We start from the raw sequence: 27,284 nt of genomic DNA, 5'->3' as shown, positions 1-27,284 counted from the left end.
ATCCACCAGAAAAAAAAAGATTCGAACTTTTTTAAGTACCAAGGCTAGTACACTTGTCTTTAAATGTTTGATCCAATTTAAAAGTGCATGAGTACTAGCTTACTTTTTGATGCCTCGAACTAGGATAACAGATCAATACATACGTGTGCCCCTTTGATCTGTAGCTCCAGTTTCATGTGTTTGGGCGTGGAGAGCACAAAAACACTGTATATACTGAATATACACTGCACAAAATAAATTAAGAGAACACTTTATCATCTCAATATAGCATGAAGTCAGTTAAACTTCAGGGATGTCAATTTATCTAATTAGTAAACAAACCATTGTGAGTCTCTTTCACCTCCTTTGGTGCAAATGAAAGTGACAACAGCGGTATTCAAGAGGCAAAAACAGGACAACCCCCCAAAAAGAGGATGGTTTTGCAGGTGGTAACAGACTATTGCTCATCCCCTAATAACAATATGTATACATCTTATTTGTTGGTTCTGTTCAAAGCACTCAAGGTCACCTTACAACCAAAAATTAACAACATGAACAACCTTGAAAGAGACTTAAAGCAAGGAAATAATATGAACTTAAAACATATAAAACAAGATGGCTATAGTTTTTGCATTCCGATTTGAATTGCGTCATAGAGTCTAGCTGATGAAGGTGAAGTGGTAATCAGCTGCAAAGTCAAGGTGCAGCACAGTTAAAGGCACCCGTGGTGCCTAAAGTGAGCAGCAGTCAGAAGAGCAGCTGAGGCTGCTGGAAGGGATGTGAGGAATAATGAGGTCTGAAAGATACGGGGGTGCCAAGTGCCTTGAAAAAGAGAAGAAAAGTAAGAAGCGAAATGTTGTATTGGATACACTGAGGAATGGGGAGTCAGTAAAGCTGGATATGAATAGGTATAATAGAGTTGGTGCGGGTGATGACTCATGCTGTGTTATGTACCACTTGAAATGGATTAAGGAGGGGTTTTTTTGGGAGACCAGAGAGAAATGCAATGCAATAATCCAAACAAGAGGTGACCAGCACATGAACCAGGACTAGTGTGCTGTGTTCAGAGAGAAAAGGGCGTAGTCTAGAAATGTTACATAGGTGGAATTAGGCCTTACTGATGTGGGCAGTAGAGGAAAGAGTATTGTCCAAGATGATTCCAAGACCTTTGACACTGTGAACCTGACATCCATCTATAGAGACAACAAAAGGGCGTAATTTTGTAAAGTGAGACCTTCTAGCTAATAAGAACAACTTGCATTTTGTCACTGAGTTTGGGCTGATTGTGGTAATGGAGATGAGAATAGGAGGAGAAAAGAGAGGTTCTTGGTTTTGTAGAAAAAGAGTCATCAATATAAAAATGAAACTGTACACCAAAATGATGAAAGTCATTTCAGAGAGGATGGAGAGAAATTGTAAATAGTGGTGGTCCCAGCACTGATCCTTGAGGGACACCAGAGACACTCTTTATCCCTCCTGACTGATTTTTCTCTAGTTGTGCTTTTTTTCTGGTGTCCTTGTCACTGTACAAGGACCTGTGGAACCTGAAGAGATCATTTTTTTCCATCCACGGCGCATCCATATCTGCTGTCACATTTGCTGTGTCTCCCACTCAGTCTCAGTGTGGAGGAGACAACAGGAGGCACACTGTTAAACAAGGTCTGTGGCAGTCCTCTTCTTGTTCCCCCTCACATAAAGGAGTAGATACTGGTCCTGCTGCTGGGTTGATCCCTTCCATGGCCCCTGTCCAGGTGTTCTTGTATATAGCTTCTGTTGCCTCTTCCACAGTGTTGAGATTGTGCCACACTAAACCTTCTTGTAACAACATATATGCCATCCTGGAGAAGCTGGTCTATCTGTGCAACCTGACTCTGCTGCAGGTACCATCTCACGCTACCCGTCATGGTGAGGACATTCACAGAAAGCAAAACTGAAGAAACATCAGTCCAGTGGGCATAAGGACAGCAATGATCTGTGGCCACCACCTACAAAAAAAAACATTACCTAATGGGGGTTATCTTCTTGTTGCCTCTCCAGGTCACCTGATGTCACTTTCATTTGAACCAAAGTATGAAATGGATTCAAAGTAGTTTATAAATCTTAGACTAGTCTATAAACTAGACAGGCTGATATCCCCCCAAGTTTACCCGACTTTGTGTTACATGATGATTCAGTATTCCCTTAAATGTTTTAAAACATATATTCGCATTGAAGTGGAAGCATGCCAGCACTAGAACAACATGCAGTACATGCAGGATAAACAAGTCATGCCTGCAGAGCATTACAGAAATATCATGCACTTCCGAACAGACAGAACAAGCGTGAAAGGGTCAAGAAAGGTTTTAATTCAAAATGAGACGGGTCCACTCTAAGCTTACTTTGAAAATATATTATTTTTGGACAGGGAGATAAATTGAAATACATTTGGTGGGATCTAAAAAAAAAAAAAAAAAATATTAAATTTTAATCTGAATTATACAGGGTGACTAATGAAATTAAAGGAAAAACAAACATATCGTTTAGTGTTGCACTCATTTTATTGATCAGTGGTTAAAAAGTCATCCAAATCCCCAGGCTCACCACCTATTTGAGATCTGTTTTGTGCAGTTTGATCAGAAAACAGCTAAAAACATTAAAACCAACATTTGAACCAATTTCCCTGGTCCACTTTTTTCAGTTTAAAAACAAAATGATACAACTGATCGTGTACCATCTCAAGAACAGGATTTGAGCAAAGCTGAAGTGTATTGAAAAGGAACTTTATCGACTACATTTGTAAAGAATGCCGACACTGTGGTACAAACCTCAAACTTCCAATGATTATTCTCGACAGTACTCTTTGTTAAAGACAAAGAAAAATACATCTGTTTTTGACATCTATTTGAAAAAGATTGCAAAGCAGTGAAGCACAGCACATATTATAATAAGATAGCATTATTACTTCTGCATAGTTACATTGCAGATGCGTAATTCAAATTTAATGTGCGGTACTTAAATCCAAACTAAATTAATCTATTTATTTCCAAAATTATGGGTCTAGATGTTTCATAGATTAATACGAGGATCCAAGGCCATCCACTCATCCGATCACAGTTATATTGGTTGAATAAGACATTAGTGACTGTGTTTTGTTCATTGCTTTGATTTAAACCAAGAAAAACAAAGAAAGACAAATGTACCAAGTTTGAAAAAGGGAAAAAAAGTTTTAAAATCGCAAATGATTAAGAAATTTGCTATACATTTTATTTACATCTGAGCTGCCAAAAAGTATAAAAGTATCAATATTCACAAGAGTATGTACAATAATCCTTAATCAGTAGGTCCAAAGAAAAAATAAATCCTGGTTTGTTTGCCCAAAAGGTAAAAAGAAGTATTCACCCAGTGTTTTAAAAAATATATAGAACATATATATAATAATACATTTAAAAGGTTTGACCACATTAATAAAGACTTATAATAGTGCAACTACCTAAATTATATTCTTAAAAAGAGCCGTTTAAAAAAGTAATAAATCTCTAAAATGTCTTTTAAAAGGAGTCTCTCTGTGCAGAAAATTTCTGTGGACAATGATTTTTTTAAAAAGGAAGGCACAGCAGCCCTGGTAGACTGAGTGGGATTTACACAGGACTGGAGATAGAGTAAGGTTACAGGCGCCCTAGGGTTTAATCACAGGAGGGGTAGGCCACACCAGGGTTTGTAGGTAAAAGAGAAAAGGGGCAACTGGGTTGTGCAGGACAACACGGCGAGACACAGGAGGTAAAAGACATTTCTGAGGTAAAGGTCACACAGACGTGGTCACGCTGTCCGCAGCGTTATTGACCTCATTTTTGTTGGAGTCCAGGCCTTTGGCGGCGTTCATGTCGTTGCGGAGGTTCTCTGCTGCTCTCTTCATACTTTTCAGCTGGTCGGGGTGAGGAGTGGCCCGCCGAAGTAGTGTTCCCTGTGTAGATGAAACAGAATCTAATTAGTGGGATGCTTTTTAAAATCTCCTTAAATTGCCCTGCATTGGAGAGAGCTGATGAACAATGTTTACATGACAGCACACTGTGATGGTCGATGCACGTGCCTAGCATTCATGATGTGTCAAAATAATATCCCAGAAAATATTATTAGTATTTCCAGTAATTTGTAGCACTTTAGCATGACTGTCCTACCCCAAGGCTGTGGATATAAAACGATCAGAGTTCCTGAAAAAGCCACTTGAGGCAATCCCCATAACCTTATTCATGGCATATTTAATACAGATGAGGACATACACCCATTAAAATCTATGGAAACTAAGCTAACCAAGCTTGCTACTTGGTAAAGCTTGCTAAATAATTAAATTGTGCTCAAATGTTCAAATCTTGCTTTAAAATGGGAGTTCTAAGATTGCATCCATCTTTTATATACAGCCTATGGACTCACCGCATCGTCGTCATCGTCGTCATCATCTCCATCTACGAAGTGAATGACGCTGGTCCTGTTCACGGCGTTGTTGTCCCATGTTTCGTTAGCAATGTCATTCACCAAGCTCTCCATACCTCCGCAGCGGGCAAGATTATCAGAGCCTGGGGTTGTTTTTAAAACAAACAACATATTTAATATTACTGGAATTCACATACACATAAAAATGTTAGTACAAGCTGAAAGCAAACATCTCAACAGATCAAAATCAGTATGGTTACGATTACTTCTGCAATCTGCAAACACAAGAAATAAAAGCTGTCCAGTGCTAATGAGAGAGCCTGAAACTGTCAGATCACCATTTCAAATCCGAGCTTAGTCACAGGCTTACAGCAACACAATCTTCCCTGCCCCCAACCTCAGCCTCACTTCCCCGACTTCCGCCAGCTTTATAGCTGCATTTCTCTGACAGGAGAAATGCAGCACTTCTCAAAATTAACGGATGAATTTGCTAATTATTTTTGCTGGCAGAAAATAACATGAAAAATAAAGTGATCAGCAAGCATATATCACAAATATTTACAAATCTGTGTGAAAATCTGTCAATGACGGGACAGAAAAAAAGAAAAAATTACAATAAACTGCTGTATCAGGCAGCGATAGAGCCAGCCGTCAGCGGCATCTCTGTACCCAGTTTGTGAGCTTTTAATGGCAGCAACCCAGGCGCTTTTAAGCCTCTTTAGCTGTCCAATCCACAACATTTCTGAAAAACATATTGAAGGAGGGTCTCAAGGGACAAGAGAGGGCCTGATCTGTTATAGGCGCTGTGATCCCTTACAGGACCTTATAATCGACAGATACTGCAGGAAGGGATCAGAGGGTGCAGAACACACTGTGCTCCTCCGAGCAGATCATGTGATAATGTCACGAAAACTGCAGGAGACGGTACAAGACTTAATGATGAACATTACTAAAAATGTCTCAGAGCGAGCACAAAGTTATTTCACTCTGGACGAAGCCCATCACTTTAAGAGCATGGAGACGCTGATCCACCTCTATGTTTATTCACACAAAGTGCTCACATGCAAAGAAGCAGAGTGATTTCAATCAACCAGTGAGAAAAATGCTTTTCTGTACAGTTAAACAATCACTCAAACCTCCATAATTATCTCAGGCTTATACTCGATGAATAACATTACCTTTGTCATCACTTGGCTGTTGAGGGAGCAGCACGCAGGTAAGCACCTTCTCGCCTGACTTAGGGTCCTGATCAGTCTGAAAGGTGAGGAGCGGCTGCGACTGGTTTTCTGACAGCCATAAGGCCTTCAGCTGTAGCGTCGTCAGAGAAAGCGGTAGGTGGGTGAGCCTGAAAAACAAACAGGAAATAAATCACTGCCCACACAACACCCCCCCCACCTCCCATATACCTCCTGCTTATTATTTCCAAAACATACACACTGCTGTGGGCACAGTGTGAATTAGTAAAGGTGTCACATTTGGATGAGGTACATGGCAGTTGTTTTATTTATGTGGAGGAGGGGAAACACTCTCCAGACGCAGAGGTGAACGCGTCTTTGTGTGACTCAAGCTGCAGATATCTGCAGCTTTTGTTCTAGACAAAGCTTGGAGCTATACAGGTACAGGCAGGGAAAGAAAAGTCCAAACAACCTCTGACTAACTGAATAACATGGTCAAAATATCAGGATGATCTTCAGGGATTACCAGGCCGAAACAAAGTATTTATTTATAAAACAGTATCATAAAAACCATGTTTTTGCTACTTATTATGAAGTGTTTTTTGGGGGTTTTGTAATCGAGATGGAATAAACTGACAATCCGACTTTGCCAGCTCGAGATGAGTGAACGTACCGGTTCCCCGACACGTCGAGCACGTGCAGCTCTGTGGCTTGCGACAGCTCTGACGGTATCCTCGTCAGCCTGTTCTCTCGTACGCAGAAGACATTCAGACTACTGCAGCCGCCAATCTTAGTAACAGGAGACACAACAACAACGTGATTAGGCTGCCGGCACTTCAAAGTTAAAATGGTTAATCATAAGTAAACACACGCACACACAACTGCCAATACAAGTCTATCTTAATATCTTTATCAATCCAGTCTAAATGCACATCTGATGTTTTTCAACAATGACACAGCAATAAAAAGCAGGATAGATCTGTTGCCAGCATTTGGAAACTTTGTCCCCGGTTTAGTGATCTTGATGGAAGAACAATTACATGTCAATAAGATGTGGCAGAGTGGCCTAAAATTAGGAACAATTAGGCCTGGTAGCCAGTGAAAACAATGCGCCGGCTGAACTCCAGCTGCAATATATTTATCAGCACAGACACTTGTTAGGTCAGTCTAACCAGTACAGATTAGACGAATCGGGCTAAAAGGTGCAGGGTAAAGTAAATATTACAGGTGCTAAAAGCAATTACATGCAAGAATAGTATAGAAACGTTCAAATTCACTGAGCTATTTGCATATGTGTGAGCAAGAATAAGCAAAAACAACCAAGGCACTGTCCTTGCTGGAGAATAAGGGCTAAATGTGCTGGTTTCCATCCAAGCAGATCCAGGAGAAAGGGTTATGCATCTAATAATCAATTAATAGAGTCAATAAAGTTAATACAACTGGGCCAATGGTGGAGCTATTCACACACACAAAAAAATAGACTTAAAAAAAAAAAAAAAAGAAAACCAATAAAAGTATGAACTAATTATTTTTGCTAAACACGCAGCAGATTGGTGGGGAGTGAGTGCCTTCAGGGTGAAATCCAGTGCAAAACAAGAGCATGACGACGAAACACAATGTGACACAATAATTATCGATCACCTTGTGTTTGTATTCGACGAAAGCCAACATCCTAATTGAAAATAAAATCTGATTAATTGTCCAGCCCTAGCCAGTGATCAAGTAGCTAAGCAAAGCTCAAATCAATACACACGCCACAGTAACACTGTCACTGTTAGACATGTCATGCAATGCAAAACAGTGATACCATGGATTCATTATCTAGGCCAAGTGTGCCTACTGTTATTTTTCCCCGAACACTGCAGGCTTTGCATCATTTAGACACAGGGGCATTGTCCAACATTTCAAGAAGCCTTTCAGATGAAGCTTTAAACCGAGCGAGCCTTCACTTACGCAGACAAGAGGTTAGAGAAGAATGTCGCATGCAAACACAAAGGACACACTGAGACAGAGCTGAAGCTGAACAAACCGGGGGGCCGAGCAGTAAAAATGAAATGAGAGAGCACCACAAGCAAGAGCATTGTCAAGTCAAATGTGAATGAACCTCGGTTTGAGCTTTATACCCCTCATAACAGTTGCAGAAAAGCATCATATTACAATAAGGGCAGTCTGGCATAACCACATTACATCAGTGTGTATAAAACAGATTCGGTTTCAATTTCCACTCTAACCTGTGCAAACAAGTGACAAAACCAGTAACAGCAAAGGCGCAAGAGATTCATATCTGTGTCATTTACTAGCAAGGAAAGGAAATGCTTCAGTGCGGCTATAAACTTGAATAAGCAGTTTGCCAGCCTGCTCTTAAAACACCAGCATTGTCAGGTGGCATATAAGAAGCTTACCTCCTTGGGTAAAGACAGTAGCTGGTTTCTGTCACAGTTCAGGTGAAACAGTCGCTTTAACTTTCCAATACTCCTCGGCAAGCTCTGTAATTATAAACCAAAACAAAAATTAGAGGAAACATCAGCGTCTGCTCGGTTTTATCTTAAATAGAAATATTTATTTCTCTCATTACTAAGCAACTTATCAATTTATCCATAAAACAAGGTCAATAAAGTCAATCAAATCATCCATGTAGTGCTTTCATGCACTGTGTTGCCCATGTTGTCATGTCATTTACACACAAAACAACAACATAAAAACAGGCCGACTTATCGGTGGTGATGTGTACAATGCTTTCTGTTTCACTGTTTGCTACCACTGTGTGTCAGTGTGTGCATCCTGAGAAACCTAACTGTAATCATTTTGTCGATCTCCTGCACGTCCTCAAAGAAAAAAATATCTTAAATCTGGCTTATGCATTCAGGCATAATAATCAGAATAAGGAAGAAAGATCATTTCAGTGATTTTGAAGGTGGCATGCTGCAGATCCATTGGGATTTTCCCACATACTAATGTCTATGTATTACAGAGAATGGTCAGACTGCTTCAAGCTGTTAAGAAGGCAACACAAACTCAAATGACCACTCGTTACAACCGAGGTATGCAGAAGTGCATCTGAGGTTGAACCTCAAAGCAGATGAACTACAGCAGCAGAAGACCACACCAGGTGCCGCTCCATACAGCTAAGAACAGCAAACTAAGGCTGTCAGCACAAGCACAAGTTCAGGCTGATGACAAATGGCTTTCGCAGTCTCCACATCTTAATCCAATACAGCATCTTTAGGATGTGGTGGAACGGGAGAGTCTCATTATGGACATGCAGCTGAAAATTCAGCAGCAACTACGTGATGCCATCGTGTCAATATGGACCAAAATCTCTGTGGCACGTTTCCAGTACCTTGTTGAATCTATACCACGAAGAATTAAGACAGTTCTGGTACTAGCAAGGTGTACCTAATGAAGTGGCCACTGAGTGCATATTTATTGGTAAATACTTGAGGCTTAGTTTAAACATTTGCACAATAGCCTTGGCTGTAGCCGTTTTTCCATTTGACCATGAGCTCATTAATCTGTTTTTAAAGAGGCTGCATGAAGTTGAAAAAGACCCCCAACAAACCTGTAGCTGGTTCTCTGTGAGCACGAGTTCAGAAAGACTTTCACAGTTGCCAATGCTCTCTGGAAGATACGCCAGTTGATTCTGATCAACTTTCAGTATAGAAAGTTTTCGTAGTTTTCCTGCGGAGAAAGAAAATATATACATATGTTGAACATGATATACATTTAACATTATAAACCCTGTAAGCATTGAAAGACAGTCAACTGAGGCATTTATATCAACATCAATCTTGGGGATCTGATGTTTGCATATTTATCTGTATCTTCATGGTAGTCATGTTCTAATCCAGCCGTCCCTAACCTTTTTTGCACCACGGACCGGTTTAATGTCAGACAATATTTTCACGGACCGGCCTTTAAGGTGTCGCGGATAAATACAACAAAATAAAATGATACAACCAAGACAAAAACTGTGGTATTTTGTAAATATAATAATAAAGGTGAATGTACTGTGTAATTGTGTAACTTTATTAGCACCGTCCTCCTGAAATGCGCCAACAACATTGAGAGTAACATCCTCCTCTCTGCCCCTTAATGCTATCTGGTCGCTATGGTAACGTGTAAATATTTCTTTCAAAATAAGATACAAAACTACAACATGGGAAAAGACCCAGGGAAACCGAGTTAACGATAAAAATCCTGAAAACCATGAATTTCACATCTGAGCATCAACTCTCGTGGCCTTGTTCCAAACGACTCAAGGACCAGCCCGGGGATTGGGGACCGCTGCTCTAGGGCAACTGGTATAAATGCGGACAACAGTCACCCTTCATCCTGCTCTGCGTGTGTGTAGCTCAGCCCCACCCTTGTCAAACAGACAGGGTTAGAGTTAGACCTACAGTTGTTATTGGCTGTGGGTGACACACCTACTGCCCAAAAGGTTTAAGGTCAGAAACATCTCAAACACACCAAGAATACGACAAGAGGCAAAGATTATTTCTCTGCTCGCTTTAACGCACCTCTGGTAGATCATAAGTCATGACTAATTGTTTTTTATTATTATACATTTAAAAACATAAAAGACCCAAGAACATTTGTAAACCACATATTATGTTTCAGATTTATTACAATCATGCTACTAAAAGAGCTGACAAATTCATATGCATACCAATGCTTTCTGGTAGAGAATCAATGTTGTTCTGGGATACTAGCAGGTCAGTGAGTGACACCAGGCCTCCCATCTCCTCTGGAAGTTTCTCCAGTTTGTTTTCTGACACATCCAGACACAGCAGGCTTTTGATGTTGCCCAGTTCCTAAGGTTCACAGCAAAAACGTGTGTATGTTAAAATAATACAACGCCAAACCTGATCAAGGAGTAGGAACAGAGACAGTCTTTTTCAAAACTTTATATATGTAACAGTATGCAAATGACAGTGGTTTTATGATTAGCAGTAAGTCTGGAACAGACTATAAAACATAGACATGAAATGCATGATTAGCTTACTGCAGGTATTTCTGTCAAGTGGTTTCCATCCAGCCACAAGTCCTTCAAGCTGACAAGGTGGCCTATTGACTGAGGCTACGTGGGAGGAAGAAATGCAGGAACCATAAGAGTGCGAGCCAGGAAAATATAAAAGAGAAAGAGACAAAAAAAGGGACAAAGCAGAAAAAGCCATCTCAGTTATTTGCTTTCAACTGAACATGAGTTTCCCTCCAATACAATGCTGCTTGCTTTAATATGACTGCACCTGTTGTGCTGCCTTTTGGCAAAATAGCAAAGAGTCAATTCAAATTTCTAAACACTATCTCCGTTAGACAATTCTTGGCAGCTTATCCTTGCATGATCTGCCAGTACCTCATTCACCATCAGAGTTAAACCTCTCACATAAGATTACAACTTAAAACCAAAGCTGAAAACAGATGGCAATCCTCCCAGCTGCACGATAAGAGGTAAAAGCTGTTCTCGAGGGATGCTAATCTACTTGGACATGACAAGAACAAGGCAAAGAGAAAAGTTGTGTTTGTGGCATTCTTCTGAGTTAAAAAAAAAACCTCACCAAAGAGTAGAGTTCATTGTTGCCTAGGTCGAGTTCTTCAAGTTTATGAAGCTGTGATAATGACCTGTGGATGACACGTGCAAGACAAGTTAAAAAAAAAAAATGGTAAAATGGTTAGGAACACATGCATATCCACATAAAGCAATGAGTACTCACTCTGGTAGGAATGTCAATACATTTTCTCTGAGTTCTAGTGATACCAAATTGGAGAGGCTGCAATGACAGGTAAAAAAGAAAGATGATTACATGTTACTCATCATGTTTATGTTACATGTTACTGAGTGTTTTTAAAACAATGAGTTTAAATGACATCTAAATATGGCCATAGACAGTCTTTTTGCAATCAGACATCTGAAAACAGGAAGTCGTTTGGAGGCGTGTCCATCTTATCGAGGCTGTAAAATTGCAGCAGGATAAACAACGTCTGCATACTTTAAATGAAGAGCAAAAAACAGAGACATCTCAGGGTTGTCTTCTGGCCATTCATGTATGCCTTCGTGCTATACATGCACCTAACTGATACAGGATTTTTATAACAGTAGCCGTCTAGAACAGTACAAAGTCTATGTTGTTTACGAGAAGTAACTCTAAATAGGTTAGACTTTGTGTGTTATTAGTGATGGACCAGGGAGACAACGCCTTTTACAGCACACCCTTGATTGAAACGCCAAGCCGGCACTCCTTGCATGTTAACAATTTCACTGCGGAAAACTACAGACGCGGCAGCAAATAAATTAATTTATGCAAAGCTCCAACACTGCTGCTAGTTTTCATTAACCTTGCTTCCACCGCAGCAGATCACTAAAACCAGATATTAAAAAGACAAAAGAAAATCTTCCCAGTTCCAGCACACTGTGTCTGAGATTCGGTTTGAAACACGCCGCCTTACTGCTCAACTCTCTGATTTCTGTGCGTGCCATTTCACGTCAGCAAACACTCCCATCTCACAAGATAAACCGCTGCTGCTGTGTAACCCCTTGGACATTTATCTTATCTACTTCTAAAAACCCAAGGCATCCTGTTCCAGCTGCGCTATGGTTTTCATTACCTTCTCCTTTTGACAGAGAGCAGGCCTTAAGCCATTGTGTTAAGCGAGATAAAATATGGGACATATGTGCAGAACATGCCGTACCATGAGGCAGAAAGAGGGGGGAGAGGCAATCCTGAGAGTTTGTGCAATCAAACTAATAAAAATCAGCCATATACATATATGTCTCATATCATAGTGAAAAACGTGAACAATATGAAAAGAGACTTTTTTGAGAAGAGTCTGAAGATTATAGTGGCTTGCAAGTAGGCAGATCACAAACACTGGAAATTAAAAAATCAAATGTATTACGCTTCTAAAGGCTGAAAAGATGACATCTGATGACCTCCCCTATATCCTCAAGGGTTAGGTTAGGGGAATGGAAACTCCTCCCTCCTAGCAGGCTTTGGCCCACGACCATCTATGATCCATCACCATATGAGTATTCATCTTCTTTATCTTAAAGGAATAAGTAATTGCATTAAGATACCACAGCGCCACCTGGAATTTTCTCAACATCATTTCAAACACTACGGTCCTGGCCTGAGGCCAAAAGAATTAGCAAAGACTTTCTGTAATCAAACAGTAATCCTTCCACAGAAGGTTCTTTTTTCTTGTCTTTTTTTTGAGACCCAGAATGAAACGCAAAACGAAAACCTGGCAGAGAACCGTTCTTGAGAAAAACAGTCAAACAGCTTCACACATCTGGAATAATCGTATCCCTGTCAGGCCTCCAATTCAGTTTACCTTAAAATACCAAACCTCTACTAAAATATCTCCTGTGGCACTCTGACCTGAAAGCAAATAGCTTTGTTATTAAATTCAATTAGAACTGATCTCAACGCTTAAAAAGGGACCCCACGGGACTGAGAATGCTGGCAGGAGTGCCTTTAACTACTCTGGATTATATGCCATCTCCAAACAAGCATTTTTACCTTTTATGAACAAAGACAATGAAGTCAGGGAAAAGACGCTAACTGATGAGTTGGTAAGGAGTAATGTGGTTGGTATGTTCGCCTGTGAGATACGATGAGATGGAGGAGATTGTGAAGAAGAAATGACGGCAAGCAGAGATAGTAAAACTGAAACCTGCTTGTATGTTTCTAACGGCGTTTACTGTGTAACCTTTGAATAGTGGGAGGTAGAATAATGACCTGGGAGTATCACAGATTTTGAAATGCTTTCCAGAAGGAACATACTGTGTGTTAATTGGCTGTGTAGGAGGACTCACCGTGTTCAACCTCGACAATTTGCCACTAGACAAAGTTATCACGCAGAGAAGTGGCACCCTAAAGGAATACTTTGGAGCTTTCTGTGTTTTAAAGTAAAAATGTTGTTGCTTATGCTAAGTGCTTTGTTTGAGCAGAGTAACAGACAAACCACATAATTGAAGGTGCCATTAAATCAACAGAAATATGTGCCTTTTGTTACAGTAATTATCAAATTCCTTTCTGGCGAGATCGCAAAGACTAAAGCAAGGTATGTGACTTGAAAATGCAAAGGGAGGCAGGTGAGATATTATCAGACACAAGTCACCCTTAAACTGGATAAACATCAGTCTACCAGTGCATCGAAACTCTCCAGAACAAACCCTTAGTAGGCTTAGAAAGATTCGGGTTCATCCTTAACACTGTATGTTACCATTAGACACACTTCAGATTTCATGTTAAAATATACATACTTTAACTTTTACTTTATATACTTGTGCTGAATCACTTACTTTCCAATGTTTCCTGGAAGCAATTGCAATGAAATGTCATTGATGGAAAGGCAGGTTAGATTCCGCAGCTCCGTGAAGCTTTCAGGTAACCTGGATGAACAAACAACAAGTCACAAAGTGAATCCATGAGAATTCACACAGTATAACTTCATCCAGACATTCCAATCTTTCAGTCAGTATTCTTTAGCATTGATGAGACCAGATTAATAATACAACAGCAATGTACAACTGGACAGAAAAAGGGACTTTGATCGGATGCCCTTGCTGTAATTATCTGTGCTTGCTGCTTATCATCTTTGCCCACAGTTTGGATCTTTTTATATTAAACAAAAGACCATATGCAACCGGTTTAGGTTTTATTATGTGTATGAATATCCCAAAAATGCATCACACAGACCACTGACAAATGGAAAACTGGTCTGCTTACTCTTGTCAGGTTTTGACTTTAAAATCCATTTTTGTGCACTTCAGAAGCTTTCACCAGTAAACTACAGACCATCCACCTCTGCTGATATATGAACCCACAGACACTACCTTGCTTAAAGAGCCACATGTAAATTAAAATACCCTAATATAATTCCTACAACTGACTTTCAATCAGAAACCAACCATTAGGCTCAAATTACATCACAAATAATTTAATAAAATGCTGTCAGGGCCTTTAGTTTCAATCATATCACAGAACATACATATATATAGATAATGCATCCAACAGTTAGGGCTTTATTGCTCCATTGAATTTATGACTGATAAACAAATGATGTCACATTCCTGTAAAGCCACAGTCCACAGTCCAGTCATCCCTGCAGTGTTACTATTAACCTGTTAAAATAGGGCTGATGTAGAGTGAAGAGTGGGAAATTAGGTTACTACTCTGGAAAAGTAGTGTTCTGTGTGTGTGTGTGTGTGTGTGTGTGTGTGTGTGTGTGTGTGTGTGTGCTTTTAAAGTATTGAACACCAAAGTGTCACTATTACTTCCTAAACTTGTGTGGCTTTGTGCCCCTGCTGAGGTGCAAATTAGACATGATCACACCCACACATGGAAAAGCAGAGTATGGGAAATATGCAATCTGCCAGGTATATAAATATTACTACTGTTACTAACAGCAGAGAGGTTAACACCACACAATGCAGAAAATGAAATTATATATATGTAATTTCATATAAAAATGAACAGATATGAAATGCACAGTTTGAAAAGCCTTGAATGCAGATTATTATAAAAGTATTAAAAATAATCACAGGTAATGTTTTTTAAAGTATGTCAAATTCTTACTTTGTTAATGGATTTCCGCTGAAATCGGCCACTTGGAGGGCTTTGCAGTGTGAAATGCTGTCTGGAATGCCCAAAATATCTGAACAAGAGAAAATATGTTGATTATAACGCTGCTCACTGACTCCAGTTGGGTCTTAAAATGTACTAACTTTTTAAAAAAAGCAGCAAAATGAAAAGTACAAGTGAAATAACAAGTGTTTTTATGTAGAACAAAGCTGTTTCACTGTCCAGTAGCTCTACTATTGAGTACTTATTCCAAATCAGAATGTATCACTGTTTCAAACAATTGATTCAAGGCCTGAACAGTGTCTGTTTAAGCCATCTCTCAACTTAAGAGGTAATTGTTAAATCCTTTAAAATCTGTTATTCTGATCTTTCACAGGTTTGATTTTGTACTGCAGAAACACACAAAAGCCACTATCCCTGTCTCCCCACGCTTAACATCAAGTACTTTTCTGTGGCTTGAAATATTTTATGACATAAAAGGCTGTCATGACAAATATACGGCTCTCCCATCACAAACAACTTTACAGACCTTTGCCACGGTTGTGTCGCAGCTGGTAAGTTTACAGTTTATACAGGTGTAAATAATAAAATGAAGAAAGCTGAACAAATTTAGCTGCTTCGGCTTCTGGAACCTGGGGTTGTTATTATGGTGGTTCACTGTCTGGGCTTACTGGGACATAGAACAGAGCCAACGTTAATGGTATTAACACCTGTGTTTTCTCTAGTATGACACATCAAAATGTCTGCTTATTGTTTGTCATGTGTCTACTTAAGCTGAGGTTTTTGAAAAGCAAGCAGTGCATGACATACAGCTACAGCTGAGAAGGGTTGCTCTGTTACAAAAACTCACCAGTATATCAAAAAGAATACGTCTATTTATCTTTAAACTTGTTTGTTGCTTTAATTTTAGAAAAGGGAAATAAATATCTGAGTGTAACTCTTTTTCTGAGTTCTTCTGTGTAAAAACCTGTTCTAGCAGTGACAAATGAAATGCCTTCGAACATGTTTACTTGTGTTGTTATTTTGTGGTTTAGCCATGTGATATACCAGTGTTTACTCTGCTTACCATTTCGAGAGACATCCAGTTCTACCAGCTGCATAAAGTTGGCTATTTCAGCTGGAATTATCTGGATCTCATTGTCACTCAGGCCAAGTTTTCTAAGTTTCACCAGCTGGAAAAATTGCTGAAAGATGGAAGAGAAAAAAAACATATTTATTAATATGCTTCAAGATATTTAACATTTTAACCACTCTCTTCAAATTACAAAACCTGGTTAAAGTTTCATTTTTGTATAAATTCAATTCAATTTTATTTATTTATTGATACAGTGCCAAATAACATCAACAGTCGCATCAATGCACTTTATATTGCAAGGTGGACCTTTTAATAATACAACAGAGAAAACCACAAAAATAATATGGTCCCTATGACCAAGCACTTTGGCGACAGTGGAAAGGAAAAACTTCCTTTTAACAGGAAGAAACCTGCAACAGAACCACCCTCGGGGAGGGGCGGCCATCTGCCAACACTAGTTAAAAGTTGAGGGTAGAGAGAAAGAGAAGCAAAAAGAGAGAGCATAGGGAGGCACATAACCAGGGGTGCACATAAGTGGTCCGCAGGTGCGCATTCGCTGTCAAAATAAAAGACGCGCACCAGATAAGAAGTTGCAGCGCGCGTTTGCGTACATATAAAAGGCAGTGTTTTTGTCCGCTAGAGTGGGATTTTCACGGCATATTCTGCACCAAATCTCTGTGCGTTCATCATTTGTTTGAAGCCAGCTCACCTCCTGCAACCACTTTTCCGAGAATACGCGCTTCTTTTGCGGTTCGGACTCCTTCTGACATTTCTTTGGAGGTGGAGGAAAACCAAAGTAATTGCTTAAAGGAGCTTGCTTCTTGGACATCTTTAAGATAAACAAATGTCTGTCCTCCTTATGTACGCAAACGCGCGTTGCAACTTCTTATCTGGTGCGCGTCTTTTATTTTGACAGCGAATGTGCACCTGCAGACCACTTATGTCCACCCCTGCACATAACCTACATCTTTCCTCATACTCAACTGAAGGTTTTATATTTAAGAGGTAATTGTTAAATCCTTTAAAATCTGTTATTCTGATCTTTCCCAGGTTTGACTTTGTACTGCAGAAACACACACACAAAAGCCACTATCCCTGTCTCCCCACGCTTAACATCAAGTACTTTTCTGTGTCTTGAAATAATATATGTCATAATATTATGACATAACAAGACTGTCATGACAAATATACGGCTCTCTGACCACAAACAACTTTACAGACCTTTGCCAGGGTTGTGTCGCAGCTGGTAAGTTTACAGTTACAGGTGTAAATAATAAAATGAAGAAAGCTGAACAAATTTAGCTGCTTTGGCTTCTGGAACTTGGGGTTGTTATTATGGTGGTTCACTGTCTGGGCTTACTGGGACATAGAACAGAGCCAGGGTTAATGGTATTAACACCTGTGTTTCCTCTAGGATGACACATCAAAATGTCTGCTTATTGTCTGTCATGTGTCTACTTAAGCTGAGGTGTTTGAAAAGCAAGCAGCGCATGACAAGAGACTTGAGCATAGCAAAACACCTACTAGCAACCACTCAGAAAAAGTCTTGTAAAGAGGGAGAACTCAAACACAATGAAAAGCATGTGCTGCCTTTTATGACTCTTCCGTAAACTTGCTACTGCAAAAAAATGTTTTACACTATTATTTTATTCCAACTTAATGAAAAATAATTGTTTCAAAGTTAGAAATTTGTTACATAGTAGCAACATTCCCTGGCACAGAAAAAGTAACAAAAAATAATCAAATTAAAATAAATTAAAGGGTAAGTGGCCTATGTTTTAGTGACTTTAGTAATATTTGTCAACACAACCTGACTGAGGTCTGCTCCAGAGAGCAGGTTTAGAGAATTGTAGGCTTTCCAGAAAGAGCATTAACTTAAATTACAACTACAACTCTTTGAAATCCTCCCAATGCAGTTTTCTGACCCACTGTTCTTATTTCCTCATTCAAATCAGTTCAGTTCAGTTTTATTTATATAGTGCCAAATCACAACAATAGTCCCCTCAGTGCGCTTAATACTGTATGGTAAAGATGCTACAATAATACAGAGAAAACCCCAGCATTCAACCGACCACCTAGGCTCAGGGAGGGGCAGCCACCTGCCATGATCAGTTGGGGATGAGGAGAGGAAGACAGCACAAAAGACTCACTGCAGAGAGCCAGAGATTAATGATAACTAATGATTAAATGCAAAGTGATGTACAAACACATTCATAAAATCGATTTGTAAACTCATATCAGAGCTCATTAATTAAGAAATGTACATCTTTGCAAACACTGAAATCCCAGTTAGATGTTAGTTTTCTAGGACAGGATAGTGATGGTGATCACTGGGCATTGTAGATTTATTATGAGGTTGGCACAAAATCTATAGGTTGCCTTTTCATAACGCTGTGCTTGTGTACAGTAAGCAGGCTGTGAGTCATTTCCTCTGTGCTGAACCTTTTACTGTCCATTGCTATGTGTTAATCGCTGTGCAGATAACACAAACCTATATGAAACTTCAGACGCAAACACTGATAAGGAGTCATTTTTCATGCTGTGATCTGTCACAATGTTGGACAAATTCCTGTCATAGTAGGAATTTTGTTGAAGATGATGTAACGCAATCCTGGTTACGCAAGCCTAGAGACCAGTCAGCCTACCCCTGGCAAACTCCGGTCACTAAGGAAAATGTGTAAGTGGTTGCTAGCTGTCATTAGGTGAAATTAGCAGCAAAAAGGGTGCTGCACCAAAAAACACGGGGGTGAAAAGTTCTATTTTTTTTAAATTAAAAATTTAATATAAAATTCAGCCGGAATTACAGCTTTATCTATATTAATAATGGAACATAATAAATTATGCAACTCTTTTTCTTGTTTTTTAAATATAAATGTTACCATCCCCACTGACATGCAGTCACATTTACAGTTTCATAGGAGTAATATGAAGGCTCTGATGTTCATTTACCTGAAAACAATGAATCTTTGAGCTCCATTGTACAAAGTTCCCCTCCACATGTTTAACTTAGGGTGATCATACTAAAAGCAGAGCCTAATTTTCTGAGCTCAAAAGTCATAAAATCAGAGTTCAGGGTCAGACTCAGGGTTTGTTAACCTTGCTTTCTGGTGCAGGTCTGCTTTGGTGCAGACGTTTATTGAAACTTGGGATGTCTGTGTGACTGTAAGCCTGTTTTCACTGTAATATCAACTCACCCCTAACAAATACCCTCCATTCAAATAAATGATTCAAAAGACTACAACGTATACTGAAACGAATCAATTAGCTGGTCCTAAACTGAATGAAAATAAAAACTCCAAAAAAAATATGAATTTACAAAAGAAATAAAGTAAACAACTATAAAAACACCGATTATGTTAGAAGTGTTAAAGCAAAATAGAAATAACTGACAGGCTACGTTCACCACAGGCCCCTCTGATCCTTTCTGTGCCCTTCAGACTATGATATTCGACATGAGGGCAAAAAAGAAAGAAAGATCCAGACAGCACACTTCTTTACAATGCAAAAATCAATTATGACAGGCACATACTTGACAGCCATAACAAGAACAGGCAGAGCCTTGAATGTGTGTGTGAGGGGGGGCAGCAGACTGCCAACAATACTACTTCAGGTTCTCTTAATGTTTTGGCATGAACTGAATAACTCTTGATCTCCCCCTCTGGGCTTTGTGAGTTACAAGGTGTGCCAAGAGGCCAGGACGGTTCATTCACTTTATACATATCATTTAAATCAACCAACCACTTATTGTCTTTTAAGCTGCATGTCCAGTTTGTTCCAAACACATTTAAGTTCAAATACAGTGAACCCAATGTAAAAATGTCTCACAATTGTAATCCACTGAAAACAACATGAATTCATACTGCAGCTGCTTACTACAAACTTGTTGGATACTTATTTCATTGACAAAACATTTTTTAGGGGAACAATTCTCTTATTTGAAGAAAAACCCTGCAGGCTATGGGAAAATATTTGTCTTTACAGTTTAGAGGAAACTAGAAAGTTGTTCCCCTTTGTTTGCCTAGAACACAAACAATGCATGCAGCTAATTATTACCAAGTAAAAACTTACCTGTCCAGCTTTAATGATTTCTGACTAATACTTAATAAATTTTGCCACTTCCTCAAAGTTAAACACTACCACCTTTAAACTGTATAAAGACTACAGATGCTATCTATGTGGATAAGCAATATAAAAAGCTGTAACCATAGGCAGCACCAAAAACAATGATAATGTTATTGAGCTGCCAAATCAACAGCAGATCCGATCTGAGTTACTGTCAGTGAGGTGTAAATGTGTTGCTCATTATCCACAGAGCAAATCCAGATACAGATCACACTGTAATAATCCGTGCACAATAAATAAAACCCACGAGTCCAAAAGTCAACTCCACCCTGTTGCAAAATGCACATGTTATTCCAAGCTCTTAAGGACATTTAAACACCTCTCAATCTGTCTTTTCAACAAACAAACAGAGCTGATGTCCAATATATGGCTGATCTTTTGCATCCTAAACGCCTTCTTTTCACTCTCACTAAAAAACACATTTGTGTGGGTGCAGTTTTTTTTCTGCTAAGTCAGTATCCCTATTACAAGCGGACACCTGGAGATTTGTCATGTTTCCAACCAGGAAACTAACTAAAAGTTTAACACATATGGAAAATTTGTTTTTTAAACTCGATTATAGCGTGTGTTTTTCCTCTATCCGACTTCCTCCTGTGTAACTTTTATGACACAACAATCGACACGGGAAGGACATACAGGTTCAGTGTCAAGGATTCGAAACAGCTAAGGACAAAAAGGAGACGGTTTCATTGAAATCCTTTTAACAATAAAGACAATCAGAGTTAAAAGGGAGCAATGCAAAGCCGGTACCAGTGTTGTTACCACCTTCTGTTTTAACTGTGACAGAGTCCTGTATTAACTGAAACCCTGACAGCAAACCTGTTCTTCCTGTTGGTTTTCAGAGCCCCGCCCCAAACAATCACCCATGTATGAAACGCAAAAAACCAAAACAGGGCAAGTCAAGAAAACATTAACCATTCTCATGCAGTCCGAGCAGACGTTTGAATCCTCAGGTTCACCTTCAGCAGCGCTAGTTAGAACATAAGCAGCAGTCTGAAGGGATTTTGTGGTAAAACGACTGCAATCAGGAAACATAATCACACAATTGCTTTACAATACCTTTGTTTATTTTAGTCTAGTCCATACAAACGACAGACTCCATTAAACTAACTTAACTATTACATGTTGACACACTTAGCAAAACTGACTGCCAGGCACAATCCTATAAGCACAGAAGCTTAAGTGAAAGACATGAGTGTCAAATGTGTTGTGGAGTCTAATTCACTGCAGTGTAGGCTATAGTATTATATATCGCAGCATAGGCGAGAGTTAAAACCGTCTCAACCACATGTCAGACAGCCAACAACTGCGCTACCTTTATGACAGTTCTTCCTGTAGATCACAGGATACTCAGAGCACCACTTTCTTTACCACTTAACTTGGGTCATAAACCCCGCAGCTTCCTGTCTCAGACCGGATATTGCTTCTTCCTTCCATCACCACAGTCACCGTGTCTGTATTTTCTGAACGAATGCACACCAGATCTCCAAAAAGGTTGCCGAGGCCAAAAACTAGTGCCTATTTTCACTTTGTCACTCAATCTGCAGATTATTTACAATAAACAAAATGTCATGTGTGTAATAAAAAAAAAAACAAAAAAAAAACATATGAACCATGCTACTGTGACAGATTCACAGTGATCAAAAACAAGAACCAATTTTCAGTGGACTAAAAGTTGACTGACTTGTTGATTAATCCGTCTGCTTTCATTTATTCTGCTTTAACAGTAGCCTGAAAATCATCAAGTATACTGACTTCTCCTGGACGTGTCCTCGCAGGTTAATTTTCAGCTACCCATCAGGGCGACATTGTCCTCAACTTTCTTGTTAAACTGCAAAACAGTTTTTGCAAATTTCCTAGTAAAGGCCAGATCGGCCGCTCTTAGCTTTTCATATCAACAACTGTCATCATAGTTTCTACTCAACTAAATGTTGTTCGTTTTTTTACATTTGGCTTGATAGTTTCTGTGTTGTGTCTGATATTACAAACTGACGCTAACACAGGTAAAGAAACAAAACATTCAAAGACCTTTAACAGAGTCACCGCTACGTTTGTGTCTTACAGTTTCAGTGAAGCTCAGTATGCTGGAAACTGCATTCATTTTTAAACTGGGTGAACAAGCAAGTGCATTTCAACAGCCACCTAGTCTTGCATTCCTATTCTGTCTCTGCAGGCAGTTTGTTCGTTTGAACGCTGTTTACCAGCCAGCCTGATGTGTGTACTTTAAGGGCCAGCTGCTCAAAGGGAACTTTGAATAAACAGACAGTCATGAGTTACAGTTTGCAAACTTAGTCGTGTACCTGGGTAACAAATAACACATAAAACAATTAAACCAACAAAAGGAGAAGCAGGGCCTAACTATTAACCCTACTCACACAAACCCACGCTTCAGGTTCCTTGACTTGGTCAGCTGATCTGTCTTGGTAAAACTATGAAACCATCTGCTCAACTTGCCCCATCTTGTCACAGTAAAAACACACCTTTGCCGTTTTATCTTGCTATTAAAACTGCCTCATGCATGTTTTTATCCGCCTGCTGTGTAAAAGCGACTTGAAATACGTTACTGTCAAGGCTCTGTAATGCCATTGTCAATACAATGATAACGTTGGGGAGGCTTCAGTGCGATCAGTTAGCCACCTCCGAGGCAAATGTGATGAGATTGCGCGGTGCGCACTGAACTGGACGGATACAACAGTTTGCCCAGTCGAACGTTTCTTGGGTTCTCTCGGCAAGCACTGATGACAACACTTTCACTTGTCACCACGCAAATGATGCAACCCCTCCATCCCCTAAACATGCTTAAAATATTTGTGAACTAAGTGTAGAAATAGCTTAAATGTCACACAGTTCTGTGTCCACTGTCACAGTGTGATTACACCTGCTAACTGCATCTTGTCTGGTGCAAATATCCAGTCTGTCAAGTGTTGGGGATTTTTTTTCCTTTCTCTTTTTTGTGCATTTGTTTGGGGCTTTATCAGTCTGTACTTTACAATTCAGGTCATTGATTCATTATGACTTCATTAGAAAATGCTAGAACACACAATTGCTCTAGTGAAGCAACAACAAAACACATAATGCAGTCTTTGTTTTCAGACAGAATACCTGTTCCTGTGCTTTTCTTCGATGGACAAAGTAAGCAGTGTGGCTCAGCCATGGGAGGTTGCTCACATTATCTCTGTTCCATCACGTTTCTATGCTCATGCCAGACCCAAAAATATTCTTTCTGTGGTCTTTTCTTTCCTGCATGGCTCTCTGAAAACTGCACACCAAGTCACTGTACATCCTGTTTAGATAACGTTCATCAGCTTTAAAATAGCTAAATCTCAGCTTTTTGACACAAGGAAGAAAGGTTGAGCAGAAAACTGCCCTCCAGAACCAAAGCTTTCCATCTGACCCACCGTGACTTCAGGAAGGTTTCTCGCTTGTCAGGAACAGCTGTAAACCCAAATGAATTACTACTCCTAGGTTACAGCATGAACGGGTAACAATTTCTCCACCTTAAAATGTATTCAGAGCTGAACCAAGGGCACCTTCTAAAAACCAACTTTTCTGCTAAAGAGAATACGAATGTCAGGCAAGGTATCTTCAGCCAAAAAGGTCTACATGACCCATTCATGCGCTTGGGAAAAAACACGTAAATCCTCTGAGTAGTAATCCAGATCTCTAAGGTCACATGTAAGCAGACTGGGATTGTGTATCCCAACTTCACCAAGGCTGTAAGTCACACTGAGAAGCCTGCAATCAAAATACATGGTTGCTCTTAAAGGATGAAGGACCAGTACTTTAGTCATGGGGAAAAAGCAGTTTGGCTTTACAGAACTTTTCTAGACAATCCATTAGTGACTCACTTGAGTGATTACATTCACATACATATTAGTAAAACTTTGTGGATGTGTGGTGTCAGCGTGATTATTTCTTAATTCTGCTTCCTTTTTTTGGACAAGCAATCTGACAGCATCACCTTGGTCTCGGGAAAATTGTGATATCAAGTTTGTGGTAGGGCTAATGTTTTCAAATTTGTATTAGCAGCAGATGCAGCATCAGCTATGATCATGACCAATCCACAGCAAAGATTGTTGTTTTTAATGTCAAAGTACCTGTTTATGTTAGTCAGTTTAGTTTGTGCTGCCAAGTTGTGCTATCAGATAGCCCTAAAACAATTCATCGCACATGCAGTGTCTCTAGACTAGTAGTCATAGTACAATACCCAGTGTTGATCGTCCTATCATTTAACTTTTGTCTATTCCTGGTTTTATTACAAGCTACCTTATTGCCACAGACGGAAAATTATGATCTCCTTGCTGGAATTTTTATAGAGGTTTCAATGCTTTTATCGGCAGACAGGTTGCTTCTTTTGCCAACATATATCCAAGGCCATTCAGCATTTGCATTAGAGAAGAGCAAAAACAGCTGTTTCATTTAAAGCAGTGAATGCCTCTTCCTGCTTGGCAACCACATCCACATAAATGATGACTGCATTTCTCTTAATTAAAATCTGACATCCATACCATGGATACATATCAGCCTGGAGCAGCAGTGCTGTTTAACTCTAACCTCCCAGGGGGAAATATACATAAGTTACATCATCTGCATTTATGGCTCTCTGTCATGCAGAAAGATACTATATGTAAGGAAAAAGCACAAACACAAAAGGTCATCATAACCTCATAACCTGCCCAAACAGGTTCAGCAGTTCAGATAGTAGTATCAGTGCTATATAGTGTGCGATGAATATCTGAGAGCTTAAATTTTAAGATTGTGAATCATACTTCTAGCTACCCTGAGGTACAAAGGTGTATCTTCGGGGGAAATTTCCGCCCTTACAGTGTCTCACTTTACTGATCTTGTGTAATTTTCGTGCCCAGATCCCACCTAGACACTCTCTCGCGGGGTGCCAGATCAGCTCAGTTACCTGCCATTTAATTTAAGCGAGCGGAAGCTGCTTTCTCCTTACCTTGGGCAAGTCTCGGAGTTGATTGGCATCCAGCAACAGCTCCTCCAAACTCCGTCCGTAGCGAAAAATCTCATCGGGCACATAGAGCAGGGAGCAGTGGCGTTTATCGATCGTCTCGACATGACGGTTGCACCGCCACAAGGGTATACAGTTAAACATCACGGGGGAGGTGGAAATAAATCTCGTACCCGTGCGATAAAACAAGCAGCGGGGAGGAGGAGGTGGTGGAAGATGCAACAGATTGCTATGGCGGGACAGCCACCGACAAACACAAGCGAGGCGAAACTCGCAGGCAAGTAAACACCGAAACTCCCGCTGTAAGTCAGCCGCTGTAACGTTACCGAGCTAACGTTCCGCAGGTCGCGAGTAACATGGGTGCTCTAGTCCCCGTCGTAGGCTCACTTTGTAGTTTGCAGACACCTGTTTTTTCTCTCCACTCGGTTCCTCGTCCAACGTCCGCCTTTTTTAAAGCCCCCTCTTAAGCGTTAAACACACGGGCTACATCTCAGTGTAAAGGAGGGCGGCATTCTCGTGTGGGGGGTTTTTTTCGTCTCGTCCTGGAGTTAATTTCCTCTCCCGTCCTGTTTCTGACCCGGAAAATTCACTCCCTCATTCCAATCCTACGTCATCATTCCAGGCTGCTCCTCCCTCCGGTCCCTCCTCTGGATCCCGTCCCGCACGGGGCCGCCATGATAGGGCACAGATGACTGGCAGCGGCCCGGGGCGGGGGAAGGGCACCCACAGTGTAAACCCCGGACCTCAAGTATGTGAATTATCCGGGTTCAAACCTGTATTATGTCTACAATTTTAACTTGTTACTCACTTGCAAGTTACTCATACTTGATACATGAGTTTTTGAGACCTGTACTACTCATATATGCAAATTGTGATTCAATTTCCTTTTTTTTAAATGCCATTGGGTTCAATAAGTACTTTAGTTTAAAAAAATAGAATTTTCTGGTAATTATTTCATGGTTCAGGTTTTAAAGGGTTGGAGTGTTTTATCCTGTACTATTTTAACCTGCTTTGTTTATTTTATTTCATTTTATTCAACAAAAAAGGCTTGGAAATACTGTTTGAACTCAACATAAAAAACAGAAAGCAATGAATTTCATATAATATATATCCAATGTTTAGATCTCATTTAAAATGGTACAAATACAATGTCTTAAAACTGACAAAGCCACTTCACTGGCTCCCAGTTCAATACAGACTTACCTTTAAATCCTTTTATTATAGTTCATAAAGTCCCAGTGCATCTCGGTATCTTTAACCCAGTCAGACCTCTCAGGTCATCAGGTGCAGATCTTTTAACTCTTCTTTGAATTAACTCTAAGTGTTCTTTACAACAACCTGCCAGCTGACCTGAGGTCAGTTACAGCTGTCTCTACAATCAAAAGAAAGCTTAAAATGCTTTTACTCTCACAGACCTACACACAATAACTAATATAAATATTATATAACTAATAATAAATCCTATTATTATTTTTGCCTTTGTTTTCTATCCTGTGTTGAGTTAAAGGGGTCGGATCATCATACTCCTTTTTAAACGTGTACATTGTGTTGTATATAGATATTTGTGGCAATTTTATGTTCTTTACTTTTTTCTAATTACACTGTATTTTGTTGTTATTTCAGTTACGTGTACATGTTTGAAATAAAACAGTCTGACAATCAATCAGTCAAAATCTCCTGTAAGATTAAAGTTGACACTGACATCAAAACTGAGACATTTTCTTTTCTTTTTTTAAATACCTAATCATTTTGAATTTGATGCCAGCAACACACCTAAAAATGGCTAGGACGGGGGTATATTTAACACTATGCTGCATCTCCTCCTCTTCATAATGCACTAAATGTTTTTAGTTGCCAGGTCTGGAAGGCCAGTTTCCCCTGGACTCTTTTAATACAGAGCCATTAAACCAAAGAAGAGCTTATATATAGAATATCGATTGTTTAATCAGACATTTATGTATCTGTCTGTGCCA

General features: G+C 39.7%; 1 protein-coding gene across 1 annotated transcript; it reads right to left on the bottom strand.

Annotated features, from left to right (window-relative positions):
- Positions 1-2,497: 2,497 nt before the first annotated feature.
- Positions 2,498-25,924, bottom strand: lrrc1 (leucine rich repeat containing 1). The gene is made up of 14 exons (XM_003440994.5): positions 25,297-25,924; positions 16,212-16,329; positions 15,140-15,218; positions 13,864-13,953; positions 11,273-11,329; positions 11,117-11,180; positions 10,564-10,638; positions 10,228-10,372; positions 9,121-9,239; positions 7,964-8,047; positions 6,235-6,350; positions 5,565-5,731; positions 4,387-4,529; positions 2,498-3,919 (listed from the first exon to the last, which is right to left on the bottom strand). The coding sequence occupies exons 1-14, from the start codon at positions 25,453-25,455 to the stop codon at positions 3,761-3,763; spliced, it is 1,575 nt and encodes a 524-aa protein (XP_003441042.1). The 5' UTR covers positions 25,456-25,924; the 3' UTR covers positions 2,498-3,760.
- Positions 25,925-27,284: the final 1,360 nt, after the last annotated feature.

This window comes from Oreochromis niloticus, linkage group LG13 (assembly GCF_001858045.2).
Source record: "Oreochromis niloticus isolate F11D_XX linkage group LG13, O_niloticus_UMD_NMBU, whole genome shotgun sequence".
Classification (NCBI taxonomy): Eukaryota; Metazoa; Chordata; class Actinopteri; order Cichliformes; family Cichlidae; genus Oreochromis; species Oreochromis niloticus.
This window is presented reverse-complemented; position numbering and strand designations above follow the sequence as displayed.

Excerpts from the sequence above, each read along its gene's own strand:
- lrrc1 (XM_003440994.5), bottom strand. The coding sequence starts at position 25,455 with ATGTTTAACTGTATACCCTTGTGGCGGTGCAACCGTCATGTCGAGACG. Across the intron at positions 4,530-5,564 it reads ACAGCCAAGTGATGACAAAG|GCTCTGATAATCTTGCCCGC; the intron begins GTAATGTTATTC and ends AAACAACCCCAG. Across the intron at positions 3,920-4,386 it reads ACGACGATGACGACGATGCG|GGAACACTACTTCGGCGGGC; the intron begins GTGAGTCCATAG and ends TCATCTACACAG.